Here is a 14,778-nt window from a genome sequence, read left to right as displayed (position 1 = left end):
AGTATGGATTTTATTAAAGGACACAGAGGCTCATATTCGGCTTACCTCTTTCTTTTATTCCTCAGCAGCAAAGAAAGCTAAGGTATTCATATTATAGAAAAAATGAACAAATACCCTCATTACATCACCGACATTACATATCTTAGCCTATGGGAACAGTCCACATATGATATACTCCCACGTGACCCCCATCTCTTCCTCTTTCTTTGCTGCAGCCTCAGCTAAGTACCACCATATGTTTTTGATTTGCAATCTCTGACTACTGTATATGCTATTTTGATTGTTTCACTGATTAATGCTGTATTTGTGGGGTTTTTCTGTGATTCTGTATGAATACTGGGCCCCCTCTGAGGGGTCCCTCTGTGGGTAAGTCGCTCTAGCACTACCCTTTGTTCCCTACTTCTCTTCGGGTAGTTTATTACCCGCACGCCTTCCGGTCATGGCACCCGGCCACTCAGGCTCAGGGTACCTCCTCTGGAACTGCTCATTCCGTCTGGGCCCTTTCTCGTGACCGGGTGCTGCTCACACATGTGCAGTCGCGGCAGCCATACTGTGTGTGGCAAAGACATTTTGCCACTCTTTTTCCTCTGCTCGCGCGGCTCATTAGGGGTTGCGCGAGCTGATTGGTCCATCTACCTGCCTGTCAGCTTGCCAGTCCGCCCCAGAAGCCATTCCTGAGGGAACACTCAGTAAGCTGACAGCGCAGTTTTGTTCTTGTGCCTTGCCTTTGCCTTGACAGTTTCTGACCTGTCACTGCAGTGTATAACCAAACGCTGGGAGTTTCACAGGCAGAACTGTTAGTGCCCTGAAATCACCTTCACTCTGCTGTGTATTTTGCCCTGCCACTCACCCCTGTTAGCACTTCAGTATGCAGGCCCCTAAAGATTACCCAGGCACTGCCCCCACTAGGGATGAGGGTGTCACTAGTCACCACCTAGCCACTGAGCTTGGACCCCAGTCCCTTCATGGGGATGAGGTAGTTCCACTCACTCCTAGATGCTACCATGACCAAATCGGTCACCCAAGCTTTTTACTCTGCTATGGGGGCCATATCAGATAACATATCCACCTCCATTACCAACGCCATCATGGCGTCCAAACAAAACCCCGCTATATCCTGCCCTAAGGCCTCTGAGGATAGGCCAATACACCAGGGTGGCCGTAAGTCCACAAGCAAAACCCACAACGTGGGCACGCATACCTCCAAAAACAAATTGACGGACAGGTTGCGTCCTGTCATCACTGAGGTCGTGGGGCCCCCACGAAAACGAGCCACCCTCCGGGAAAAGCGGCGCAGACATGGAAAAGGGCAAAAAGCACTAACAGATTCTTCCAACTCTGGTTCGGATTTTGAGGAGGTCTCGAATGAGTCAGACGAAGTCAGCTCCAGTGAATCCGAGGTTTGTTCTCCGGACCATAGCCTGGCACGCAAATCGGTCATAGCCACTGACCATACTGCGTCCGCTATCCTAGACCTGCAGGGCGAACCCCTGTTTGACCCCGATACCTTGCAAAACACAAGGTCGGCCAAATGGTACACGACCAAACGCGTGGCATGATATATAGTGGCCAGAATCAGGAAAACCCTGGATAAGGCCACAAGGAATAATCTTCAGGCAGAATGCCCGTGCCCTACGGTCCCCGACATGGCCTGCGCCATGCCGGACATAGACCCCAAAGTGGCCCAATTCCTGGGAAAATTCCAAAAAAAGGGGCTTGACTACTCCTTACGCCACTGCCAATAGGTTGGGTCCAATGCTCTATATGCCTTATCAGCGATGCTAATGCCGCATTGGCCATTGAGTGGCGTAAGACTATCCTTATGAAGATTGAGCCCAAACTCGTTAATATGGCCTTAGCTGAGCCTGGGCTGCAGGCAAAAGGCCTCCTGTTCGGAGATAATTTCGTGAAGGAGCTGGGAATATATGTAAATACATTTACAGCCCTAGACAAGGCACAGACAAACATAAAGAGAGTGTTCTCTCCCAAAACTTTTGGTGGGGCCGGCAGACATTGGGGCCGTCTGCCCGGCCATTCATCCTGGGGTTCCTACTGGGGATACCAAGGCCCCACCATGACTAAATTCCAGCCTCCAGAGAACAAATTGCCTACACCCTTCTTCCTGGTCAGGGGCAGACCATGGCAGTCTCGAGGGACCAGGGGTGCCTCGTGTGGACGATGCCCTTATGGTGAGAGTTCTATCACCCCCTTCGCCGTGTATGTCACTTGTGGGAAGCAGACTGTTCCACTTTATAGATGTCTGGTGCCAACTAACAACAGATGTTTGGGTCCTAAACACTATTCTAGGTTACCACATCGAGTTTGTACATCGCCCCGTCCAAATCTCCAGACCACACCGGATAGTATTCTCCGCACAGGACAGGGCAAGGAAATTCTCGCGCTGCAAGAAAAGGGCGTGATCTATCAGGTCCCACCATCTTCCCCCGGTTTCATGAGCAACCTTTTTCTGGTACCCAAGTAGTGCAGGGGGGTGCAACCGGTCATCAACACGCAGCCCCTAAACAGATTAGTCCGGTACCACCATTTCAAGATGGAGGTAATCCATTACCTGCAGGACCTCCTCAGGTTAGGGGACTGGATGGTCAAACTAAACCTACAAGACGCCTATCTCACAATCCCCATTGCGGAAAACTGTCACCACCTTCTTCAATTTCCAGATGACGTGGAGATTCCAGTGCCTCCCCTTTGGACTCTCATCGGCCCCTTGGTGCTTCACCAAACTGCTGAAGCCTGTGGTCGCTCTCCTACGCAGCAGGGGCATGTGGATGATCACATATCTGGACGATATGCTGATCATGGCACGCGATGCCCACCAGCTTCGACAACACCTCTCTTGGGCACTGTCTCTACTACAAAATTTAGGATTTTAATCAATTGGGAAAAGTCGTTATTAACCCCATCTCAAAACATGGAGTTTCTGGGATTTAACATAGACGCGACAAATGGGACGCCCAGTTTACCACCCGTGAAGGTCAAGAACATCAAAAAGGAGATCCGCAGGACATTGGCAAACCCAATATTAACTTTACGGCAGTTGGCAAGGATTACCGGCCTCCTCTCAGCCTCCATCCAGGCCTCCTTCCCGGGGCCTCTTCACTACAGGGCCCTACAACGGCTAAATGCCACACACTTACATTTGGGTCACTCATACTCCAACTCCGTTCCGCTCGACTACACGACCAAACAGGAACTCACCTGGGGGATGCAACACATGTAAGCATGGAACGGCAGAGCAATCTTCGGAACTGCCCTGGACTTCATCATAGAGTCCGATGCGAGTACGCGCGGTTGGGGAGCGTGCTGCGGTCCTATGTCCACCAGAGGAATATGATCATACTCAGAAAAAGAGCTGCACCTCAACAGCCTGGAACTTATGGCAGGGTCATTTGCCTTGAAGAGCCTCCTCAGGGCCGCAACCAACTGCTTGATTGTCCTGCGAATGGACAATATATCTGCAGTCCGCTAAATCACGAAATCAAGGATCCTGACGGACCTGGCCAAGGAGTTTTGGCAATAATGCCTGGTTGGCAATATTTCAGTCCAAGCGGAATACATTCCTGGCCTGTCCAATATAGTAGCAGACTGGTACTCCAGACATCTGCGAGACGCCAGTGATTGGCGTCTGGATCACAAAATATTCCTACGACTTCAAACGCTTTGGGGCCCGATGTACATCAACCTGTTCGCGTCTCGTTTAAACTCCCAATTACCAGCATTCTTTACCTGGAGGCCGGACCCAGATGCTCTAGCAGCAGATGTCTTTCTCCAACACTGGCCGAGAAGTCGATTGTATGCATTTCCTCCTTTCTCCCTCATGGCTCGGACACATGTACATCTCAGACATGCTCAAGCATCACTGGTCCTCATAACTCTATTCTGGACTGCTCAACCTTGGTTTCCTTCACTCATGGAGATGTCCATCGATCTTCCGAGATTACTACCTGATGTCTCACACCTTTTACTGGATCCAGAGGGCAATCCACACTCCCTTCTGGTTCAGGGGCACCTCAGACTCTTATCGTGGCTCCTTTCCGGGTACCCTGGGTCATACTGGATGTTCCACAAGTAGCTCTCGACCTACTGCAGGAGCATGGACCCCTGGAACAAGACATTCCTACCACTATGCCTGGAATGGATGGAGTAGTGCATGGAACTATAGGTGGATCCTGTATGTACGTTTCCTTACCAAGCTGTATAACCAGGGTTTGGTTTACCGTACCATTAATGTCTATAGATCGGCAATCTCTGCGGGCCATCGTGGACTAGATGGGACTCCGGCTGGTCAACAACTGTTGGTGTGCAGACTCCTACGAGGTATAAAATTTTCTCGACCACCTCAACCTTGATACATGCCGTTGTGGGATGTGAACATGGTCCTCCGTTTATTGGAATCTTGGTCACGGAATGAAGGACTCGCGCTTAAACAGCTGTCAGCAAAACTGGCCATGCTTCTCTGCCTGACATCTTGCAAAAGAGTTTCAGATGTTCGAGCACTAGACATAGCTGCACGCTCCTTTACTCCCACAGGAGTGTTATTCAACATTTCAAGACGTACAAAGTCATCAATTACTTCAGTTTCCTATCCTTCATTTCCACATAATGTTAAACTCTGCCCAGTGGCCTGTCTACAGGAATACGAAAAATGAACCCTGGGATTCAGGAGTACGATACATCAGGAATTGTTTTTGGCTACCAAAAGGCCTCATAGCCCTGTATCTACAGTAACGCTAGCCCACTGGGTGAAATGGATAATGACTTCGGCCCACACAGATACATCTGTGTATGGCGCTCACTCTACTAGAGGAGCCATGGCTTCAAAGGTTTTCAATTTGGTTAAAGATAAGTTAAAAGATCTTCTTAGAATGGTAGATTGGTCTCGTGAATCTACGTTTAAAGAATGTTATTTTTAGCCTACAGAACATGTGTCATCTATGGTTATTTCACAGCTTTGAACTAGCCTAATAGGAGTCTCCATATCCTTTAATAAAATTACCGGATTTTACTAATTACATGACGTAAAGTCATGATTTTATTAAGGACCACCCAGATCACGTTTGGAGTATTAAGCCCACCCAGATCACGTTTGGAGTTTTTGTATCCCAACCCAGATACGTAATAGGTATTAATTGTAAATGGATGAATTGTCGCCTGTAAGGTTTGTGAGTACTAACAGATGGCTACCTACTATATGCTTAATTTAAATATAACTTCATAGTTCAATAGTATGATAATATGAAAATAGTTGGTGAGAACATATTTTACCATTTGTTCTCTCTGTCCCTTCTACCCTGAAATGCAATGACACCTCCCGGCAATACCGACATCTTCCACAGTTCGAAAGGATCAGTTCCCGAAGATCCGTCTTCTCGCGGAAGGATTAGTCGCCAAGAATTCGGCTACCCGTTTGTTTTGTGTTTGATTAAGTTTGTTTTTGTTAGTTGTTGTCATTGATTATTAGCTTCGGCATCAACAGGAAAGAGGAAGAGGGGGGGGGGTCACGTGGGAGTATATCATATGTGGACTGTTCCCACAGGCTAAGATATAGTGATGTAATGATTAACCTTGTGAGGGTATTTGTTCATTTTTTCTATAATATGAATTATAGCTTTCTTTGTTGCTGAGGAATAAAAGAAAGAGATAAGCCTCCGTGTCCTTAATAAAATCATGACTTTATGTCATGTAATTAGTAAAATCTGGTAATTGTTTACCAAGTATTTTGATATCTTTCTTTAAAAATATTTAAGAAAACATTAGATTTAAAAAATAAAAATAAATAATCTCACCTCATTGTGTAGAGAATTGTCCCATTCTGCATGATTCTGAAAAGCTTATTTGGAGTTGTCATGTTGTGAGATAGAGATCTTTTTCCATTTCTGAAAAATGTATCTGGAGTCCAGATTTTACTGACCATTAAGTTATTTAACCTAAGTATTTCTGTAGGACCATCAAATTTAAGTCTTTCATCAATCCATGTCTGACGGAAAAACACATCCATTGTATATTCCTGCAGTAAAATTAAGACCATTAAAGTTTCAGTCCAAAACACCAAACTCAGTAATTTAACAGACAACCTAAATAGCATGTTAGCCATACTTCTGTCACATAATGATTTTAATCCTATTATCATTAAGTAGTTACTTTAAAAAGCTTATATTGGGGGATGGGATAACAATCCATTTAATTAATGATTCACTGAACAAAAAGTTAATCAAGCAATATAGAATGGTTTGAATGTTCAAAGGAGCTGAAAATCTGTGTAATAATTATATGCAAATACACAATACAAAATAGAGTGAAGGAATTGAAATTAGGTATTTAATTTTGAAATCTAAATACCATCTTGCAAATTTATTTTTTTAGTTAATTTCTTTATTTTATCAAAGTATATTTTGCTTAAAATTTGAGGACAAGCCATTTTGACACTATGTAACAATAATGGTATTAAATACTTTTTGAAATCCTTTACTCTCCAGAGAGCTTTGGTTTTACATGTTAATAATATTTTAAAATACAGAATTTGGAAAAACACCATTCTGTTATGTCTGATGAAATGGAGAAGATGGGAAAATAGTAGAACAAATATTTTAACTCCATGACTCCCCCCTTTCTTCAATGGCTTTGGAATACAAAATGTATTTTAAAGCAATGTCATATACCTTTTTATTTCAAAATGAATCCTCATTTTTGTGGAGAAACACATTTCTCTGCAAGGAAAGGTCTTCTACCTCAAATAGAGTTACTATAAATTGTCAGACCATCATTCATACTGTAGAGCACCCAGCATGCATGAAATAAAATAAAAAACCACAGGGCTGCATCACAGCAAACAGAAGGATAGGAAAAAGCAAGGATGTTTCTGATCAGCATATTAACACAAGCAGCATTTAATATACAGGCTGCCATAACAGCCTATAATGCAATATATAATACATATGCATGGTTTAAAGAAGCACTCTAAGTACCACAACCCTGTAGTATGTTGCCGATGCCATCTAATGATCAGTAGTCAAGCAAGTTTAAAAACAATTGACATTTACCTGACCTCACTAGACGCTCAAGGTTTGTCCCAATCATTGGATGTGTAGCGGAACCCCTTTTTGGCTGTCCCATCTGTAACAGATGCCCCTGTTTGGCATTTGATCTGCATGAGCCACTTACCATGTTACCTGAGAACCTCTACCCTTTGTTTTATTGCCATCATCCGCCTTGCCTTGCACTTAAAGACAAAAACTGTTTCTGGCCTTTTAATTGTGTGGTGCAAAGAATGGGTACGTTTGATATGGCACTTCGGATACAGCCGAAGTGCCGAAGTAGTCGAAGTGGCCGCCATTAGACAATCGAACATGTGGCGGCGGCCATTTTAATGCAGTCGAACGCGGTCAGCGGTGTGTGCCGTCAAATCCCTGGAACGGAAAGCGGCCACACATCTGAACGAACACCGCTGACCTGTACCTTCCCCTACCCTTTTAACACTGCGGCTGGAGACTAAGTCCAGTTAGAAGATTCAAACACCCGTTCGAATGGGACTTTGTCATCTTTTTCATGGGAAATAGACTGCCACTCGACTAACGACCACCGCAGCAGTTTAACCCCGTTCTACTTCGACACTTCGACAGAAGTCGAAGTGCGTTCGACTATTCGAACGTTGCCTTCGGATGGGACTTTGTCAATTTTCAAGGCAGAAATAGACCGACCACAGCCTGAATCTGTGGAACTGTTTTGGGCATGCAAACAGGCGTGCGGTCGGTGCAAAGAGACTTTTTCAACATCTCAGGAACCACTGAACCGATTTGTACACATTTTTAATATGTTTTCCCCAAGTTGTGTGGTTCATAAAAAATATAAGTTTTATTCCTGTGTGATACAAAATCATAAAGTTGTAAAATTGTATAAAAATGTATAAGTTTCAGCTTGGAGATAATTGAGGAGATACAGTAAGAAACTCAATTATCTCCCAAGCAGAAAGGAGGGAATCTGTGGGATGTAACCGATATATGATTGGTTAATGCCTAATTGCCTTTGGGTGTCTCCCTTGCAGGGGAGCAATGCATAAAAGCAGAGTCCCTGCCATTAAACATGAGTTCTGCACCTGATGCTGTGTGTCGTCCAGTCATTGGGATCTGTATAGGGATATTCATGGATTACTTTATTTGCTGGAATTGCTGCTTCATGGTGTTTTTACTACTTGTTCCTGAGCCTCACTGGGATCTATAGTGGAGTTAACCTGTGGAATATCAGGCCTCCGCTACAGGATGTAATTAAACTGAAGTCCCTACTCCTGCATTAGAGATATACATTCCTCCCTTTGAATGGGAGCATCATTTGATGCACTAATTAATTGAATCCATCCAAATAGTGACAAACTTGATACAATAAATGCAGAAGGAGGACATCTTCAGGTGTAGACCTGAAGAGAGTAAGGGGACCCAGTTCAGTGTCAAAGCATTAACAATAAGTTATAATTGTTATTATGGAAACAAAAGAAAACAAATATAAAAGTGCTAAAAATGGGGGGCGGAGCCAACCGTAAGCTCGCATGGACGCTTGTTAGCTGAGCTCTGGCAAAGAGAACAGCAATCCACAGCCATCAGGCACTCTAATTGACATGGGACACCCAAAACGAACCTCCACTGCCTCCCAACCCTCAGGCAAACAAGTGAGGTTGAAAACGAGTGCCCTGACTAAATATTTCAGGGATCACACCGACTAACAAGCCGAAGTACAAGGGCCAAACATGGCGCCGGACTACCCGCCAGAATTAACATCACCACCATCCAGCCCAGCGACATCCGAGAGCCTGTTGCAGGCAACAGACAGGGACAGGGACCTGAAGGAAATTCTCAGAAACCTCCCTTCTAAACAAGATTTAGCCACAATGCTACAGAAACTGGAGGTGACGTTCCAAAAGAAAATGGATGACATCTCCACAGAGGTCAAGCAGGTCAGTGACAGGGTTAACGAAAGGGTCCATAGAAAATGAACATGACTGCTTTGCAGGGTTTGTAGCTATGTTACTGTGCACAGTAGCAGCTCATAACATGCAAATGGCAGCGATGTACAGATCGTTAGATGACCTAGACAATAGAGGACGCCGTAACAACCTTAGGATCAAGGGCCTTCCTGAATCAGAGGGAGATTATCTCCCTGGCACCCTCCAAGAACTTTTTAACCTCATCCTTCAAAGGGAAGTAGCAGTGCCCATATTGCTGGACAGAGCCCATAAAGCACTCAGACCAAGAAACCTGTCCGTAGACACTCCAAGAGATGTAATTTGCAGACTGCACTACTTTGGGATCAAAGAAGACATCCTCCGAAACCTAAGACAGACCTCCCAACCCCTCCTGTACCACAGCACACCAGTGAAGATATACCCTGACTTATCCTGGATGATTCTCCAAGCCAGAAGGGTGATGAAACCGTTTACAGATCTCCTGAGATCTAGAAACATAAGGTACAGATGGGGTTTCCCCCTAGCCATCACGGCAACATACACTGGGATCACTGCTACCCTATGGGGCTCCAGGCCACAAGCCGGCCCTTCCCCCCACTAAAGAGACACTCTTATAAGAACACCGGCCACCGGGTACCCACATAGACGGAGCTGACTACAGTCCTCGCTAGGACATAAACAAGCACCAAACCAACACCAGATACAGATAATCGGGCAAATGGACTGGGCCGCAAAACTAAGCGCACTACTAGGCTGGCCAGAACACCCACCTACCCCACAAGGAGGCACACACCCTACCCCCAACGGCACTAAGTGAACTGTTACTCAATCGTAGCCCGTTTACGTTGTTGGAGACTGTCAAGACTAAGGACCAGTTTGCCTACCACTGCGGGGGACATGGACCTTGCCAGCCAACTACCGGGAGAGCAAGACCCCAACCGCTAGCCTCCAGAGCCTGACACTGGCTCCCACTTCGCTCTACTCTACCCTGTGTGCAGCTCCGATTACACAAGGAACAATAGATGTCAAAAGACAAAGTTCAACCCAATGAGGGACACTTGTTACCCCATATGCGAGACCTGTAAACCAGGAGAGGAAGAGACAGCAGCGGAAGTATACCCATTACACCCTGGTAATACTGAACTCTATGTGCCACAACAGTTATTCTATGCCCCCACCCACCTTACTCCCCTCCCCCCTGACCCCCCAAATACTCGCTACCCCGGTGGTGTTCTTAAGACAGAGCACACCAAGCTGCAGACCAGGCAGACTTGAAGTTGATATACTATAAGTACCAAGCGCAGCTAAGATACTTGTTAAAAGATAGCGGGATAACTGTTTAATGGTTTGTAATGGCTAGAAATTGAGATGTATACCCCTCACATACTGTGAGCCGGGCTGACCTTACCAGCACCAGCCCAGTCCACGCTCCCTATCGATCCAGGCCTGGCCGGTGATCTACCCCTGTCCCACCACTGATACTCTATAGCCTGATTCACCTTTATACCCACTACGATACCCCCCTCAAATTTACACTCAAGCACGAGTGGAGCGACAGAGACGGCCCATGCGGTGCCTATACAGCTCCCCTGAGGCCAGCGCGCCGTCAAGAGGAAAGCCGCTGTCAGACGAGGCCGATAAAATCTATCAAACAATATATCTCAATTTCTAGCTCTACTTGCACACAAGCAACATTGTATATAGTTTGTTTGTTTTTAGTTATTTTTGGTTACTTACGGAATTGAAGTACATACTACACACCTTCTTCTTTCACCAAACCCATGGCGAACCTCACTGTCATTACCCTCAATGTCAGAGGCCTCAATTCCCCAACAAAGATCACTGACACTTCACGAACTGCATAAACTGAAAGCAGACGTGGCTTTCATACAAGAGACCCACTTCAAAGCAAATTCGACCCCTACCTTCCACAACAGACACTACCCCATAGGATACTACAGCTGTTATGGTGAGGCCAAATCTAGGGGAGTAGCTATTCTTATTAGCACTCAAACCCCGTACACCCACATAAGTCACTACGCTGAACCGAACGGCAGACTGCTCATAGTAAAGGGCAAAGTAGGCAACACATTCATGACATTTGCCAATATGTATCTACCCAACACCAAACAAAGCACACACCTATGCAGATACCTCTATAAAATAGACAACTACATGGAGGGTATCCTAATAATGGGGGGAGACCTCAACATGTCCCTAGACTCTGACCTGGACACAACCTGCGAATCCGCAACCTACAATTCGGCTACCAGACACAGAATGACCCAGTTGCTAGACAACTCTTATCTCTTCGACACTTGGAGAGTCACACACCCACAAACATGAGACTTCTCTTACTACTCATCAGTCAATCACACCTACTCTGGACTCGACATGATATTCCTCCAGCACAGACACCTACATCTCATCCAAACATGCAGATACGGCCCAATCATATGGTCAGACTATGCCCCCATGTCTCTGAGTTCACCACAGTTGTTAGGTACCTCCCCATGGGAAAAAGCCCCGGACCAGACGGCTTTACAGCCAACTACTTTCAAATATTCCCAGACATTCTAAAAGGGCCCTTTGTGACAGCTTTCAATTCTCTCATATCAGGACACACACTCCCAGCCGAATCACTAGCAGCCCACGTAACCCTTATACCTAAACCCGGAAAGGACCCCACGGAATGTGGGAGCTATCGGCCAATCTCCCTGAGTAATATCGACCTTAAAATATTTACTAAGATCCTGGCTGACCGCCTCAAACCTTTGCTGCAGGGGCTAGTCCACCCTGATCAATCTGGGTTTGTGCCAGGGAGAGAAGCCAAAAACAACACCACTAAACTTCTAAGCCTCATACATCTTGCATACTCACGATAGACGCCAAAAAGGCATTTGGTAGGGTGGATTGATCCTTGCTTAAGGCGACGTTACAGGCTATGGGCTTTGGCACGAATTGGATGGGGTGGCTCGCAGCCATCTACTCCAACCCGGGGGCAAAGATATGCATCCACAGTCAGCTGTCAGACACCGTTCACATAGCTAATGGCATGAGACAGGGATAGCACAGCACGAATACAAAATCTCGGTCTTTGTAGACGATCTCCTATTCACACTCTCGGACCCTAGGGCCTCGCTGGTGCACCTCCTGAAAGAAATAGACACCTATAATCCGGTCTCCAGCTATAAAGTTAACATAGGCAAAATCAAAATTCTGCCCCTACACTTATCACAATCCAATCAATCCGCACTCCACAAAGACTATCCATTCCATTGGCCCCCAGGGTTGGTCAAGTACCTAGGTGTCCACCTCACCAATAACCTGACGTGCACATACAACCTCAACTTCCCGCCCCTTCTGTCCATGGTAGCATTTGATCTCAAGGCCTGGAACAAACCACATTTCGGGTGGCTTTGTAGGGTCCATATCATAAAAATTACCATCCTCCCAAAGTTCCTATACTTGCTACAAACCTTAACAATCAAACTCCCCACATCCTTTTTCATGCACACTAAACGCATGCTTACCACCTTTATCTGGGCAGGGAAACCCCCTAGACTCCAATATGACTGTCTGATAAAGAGCAAGCCACAAGGGGGCCTAGGACTACCCGACCTGGAATCCTATAAAGCTATTACGCTCACAAGGATCTATGAATGGGCAAACCCCATGAACCCTAAACAATGGGTCCAGATCGAATCAAGCTTCTTCACATCACCGATCCACACTATACCATGAATAGGGCGGGAGAACAACCTAATGGTGAATACGCCCACTTCACATCCCACGGTAACCCCCACCCTGAAGGCATGGTCCATGCATAGGAAAGAACAGGGTGACAAGACCAAACTCGCCACATTGCATTGGAGAAGCCTGGTTGCCCGCCTGTTGCCTCTGGACTATGGCCCCATGTTAAAAAGCCTTCTTTTCCCCTGCAGAAAAGGCTTGTTCGTGCCTTTCAGCCCGGCGGTCGGTAGATTCAATCTACCGAACAAACAACCGAATGACTGGACCACCTTTATTGGGAGTGTGTCGGCAATTTACCTCCCAGAAGCTGCGGTTAACCACAGCTTAATTGACAAATGCTGGGTGGCCTTTGTTCATTTGCCGAACACGTGGCAGCGGCCATTTTAAAGTCCCGAACGGCCAGCGGTGTTCAGCGCCCAAGCTATGGAACTGGAACCGGACACTTATTTGCGCGAACACCATTGAGCCGTCAGCCTCCTTGCTTCTGCATTCGGTCATTTAACCGGATGCCTGTTCATTCGGTAATTTAAACCATATGAACAGCATTACCCCAAATAGTGATGCCATGGAGCCTATTCGTGTAACAAAAGACTATGGGAAAGACTTTGGCTCCATGGCGATTGAAATGATTGTATGTGATCTGAGCGCCATTCGGTAATAATGTGCGCTCAGATCTAAGCTATCTGGGGATAGGTAGAATGTATATGTTTTGTGCAACAGTTGTAACTTTATACATTTTTATGTCTTTTACTGTCTTTTACTGCCATGTGGTTAATGGAGTTTTGCCTCTGTCCTGGGAGATAATTGGATTACTTCCCAATTATCTCCAGGACAGAGGGAGGGACATTAGGATGCATTGTGGGGATGTTTTACCTCTGTGTGTCTGTCATTGGTTCCCACACCCTACCCTGTGTCCCAAGTACTGGACTTCGGCCATATAGAAGTGACACTTTTCTGGCTTCAGAGTTAGGCCCGCGGCCCGAATCTGGTCCAATACGGCTTCTACATGTCTCAAGTGTTCCCCCCAAGTTTCGCTATAGATCGCAATGTCATCCAGGTACGCGCAAGCGAAGTCCTGGAAGCCATCAAGGAGTCTATCCACCAAGCGCTGAAATGTAGCTGAGGCGTTCTTAATCCCGAATGGTCTGACCTTGAATTGGTACAGGCCAAACAGGGTGACGAACGCCGACTTGGGAATAGCCTCCTTGGCCAGGGGCATCTGCCAGTATCCCTTGCACAAATCAATGGTGGTCAGATATCGTCCCCTGGCAATGCGATCTAATAGTTCGTCTACTCGGGGCATCGGGTACGCATCCGTCACTGTACGTCATTGAGGTGCCTATAGTCCACACAGAACCTGGTAGTTCCGTCCTTTTTGGGCACTAGAACAACTGGCGAGGCCCAGGGACTATCTGACGGCTCTATGACTCCTAACCTCAACATCTCCTGGATTTCTTTCCTCATTTCCTCCTTCACTGCCTCAGGGATTCTGTAGGGGGTCTGTCCAAGAGGATTTTGTCCTGGAGTCTCTACGTAGTGAGTCGCTAGCGTGGTGTTTCCTGGTTCTTGAGAGAACGTTAATCCCTTTTCAGTTAATAACTGTCTGATCTGACCCTTTTCTGCTGGGTTTAAGCGCTCCCCTAGTTGCACAGTACTGAGCAAGCTATTGGGTTCTGTGCGTGCTAAAAGATCTGGGATGGGTAGGCTGTCGGGATCCTCAGTAGCAGGAATACACATGGCTGCAATATCCTCTGGCGTCTCTTGATATTCTTTCAACAGAATAACATGGAAGGATTTCTGAATCCTTTCATCCTTGCTACTGGCAATCACATAGGTAGTGTCGCAGACTTGCGCTACCACCTTGTAAGGGCCCTGCCAGGAGGTCTGGAGTTTATTCCCTTTAACTGGTCTAAGCACCAGAACCTTCTGTCCCACCTGGAATGTTCTTTGTTGGGCGCCCCAATCGTACCATCGTTTCTGTCGACCCTGGGCCCGCATCTCCAGAACATATGGCACAATGACGCCCTCATGTTCCATCTCTCCTTCCCAGTGCT

General features: G+C 46.3%; 1 protein-coding gene across 3 annotated transcripts in view; it reads right to left on the bottom strand.

The window, feature by feature from the left end:
• The window catches only part of GABRA6 (gamma-aminobutyric acid type A receptor subunit alpha6), a 762,885-nt gene that overhangs the window by 251,341 nt on the left and 496,766 nt on the right, over positions 1 to 14,778 (bottom strand). For all 3 annotated transcript variants that reach the window (XM_063447494.1, XM_063447496.1, XM_063447497.1), the window contains exon 4: positions 5,805 to 6,025. In XM_063447494.1, coding sequence (XP_063303564.1) covers positions 5,805 to 6,025 — 221 coding nt within the window. The remainder of the gene's footprint in view (positions 1 to 5,804; positions 6,026 to 14,778) is intronic.

Source organism: Pelobates fuscus, chromosome 3 (assembly GCF_036172605.1).
Source record: "Pelobates fuscus isolate aPelFus1 chromosome 3, aPelFus1.pri, whole genome shotgun sequence".
Classification (NCBI taxonomy): domain Eukaryota; kingdom Metazoa; phylum Chordata; class Amphibia; order Anura; family Pelobatidae; genus Pelobates; species Pelobates fuscus.
The sequence above is the reverse complement of the archived record's forward strand: the minus strand, read 5'-3'. Positions and strand labels throughout refer to the sequence as shown.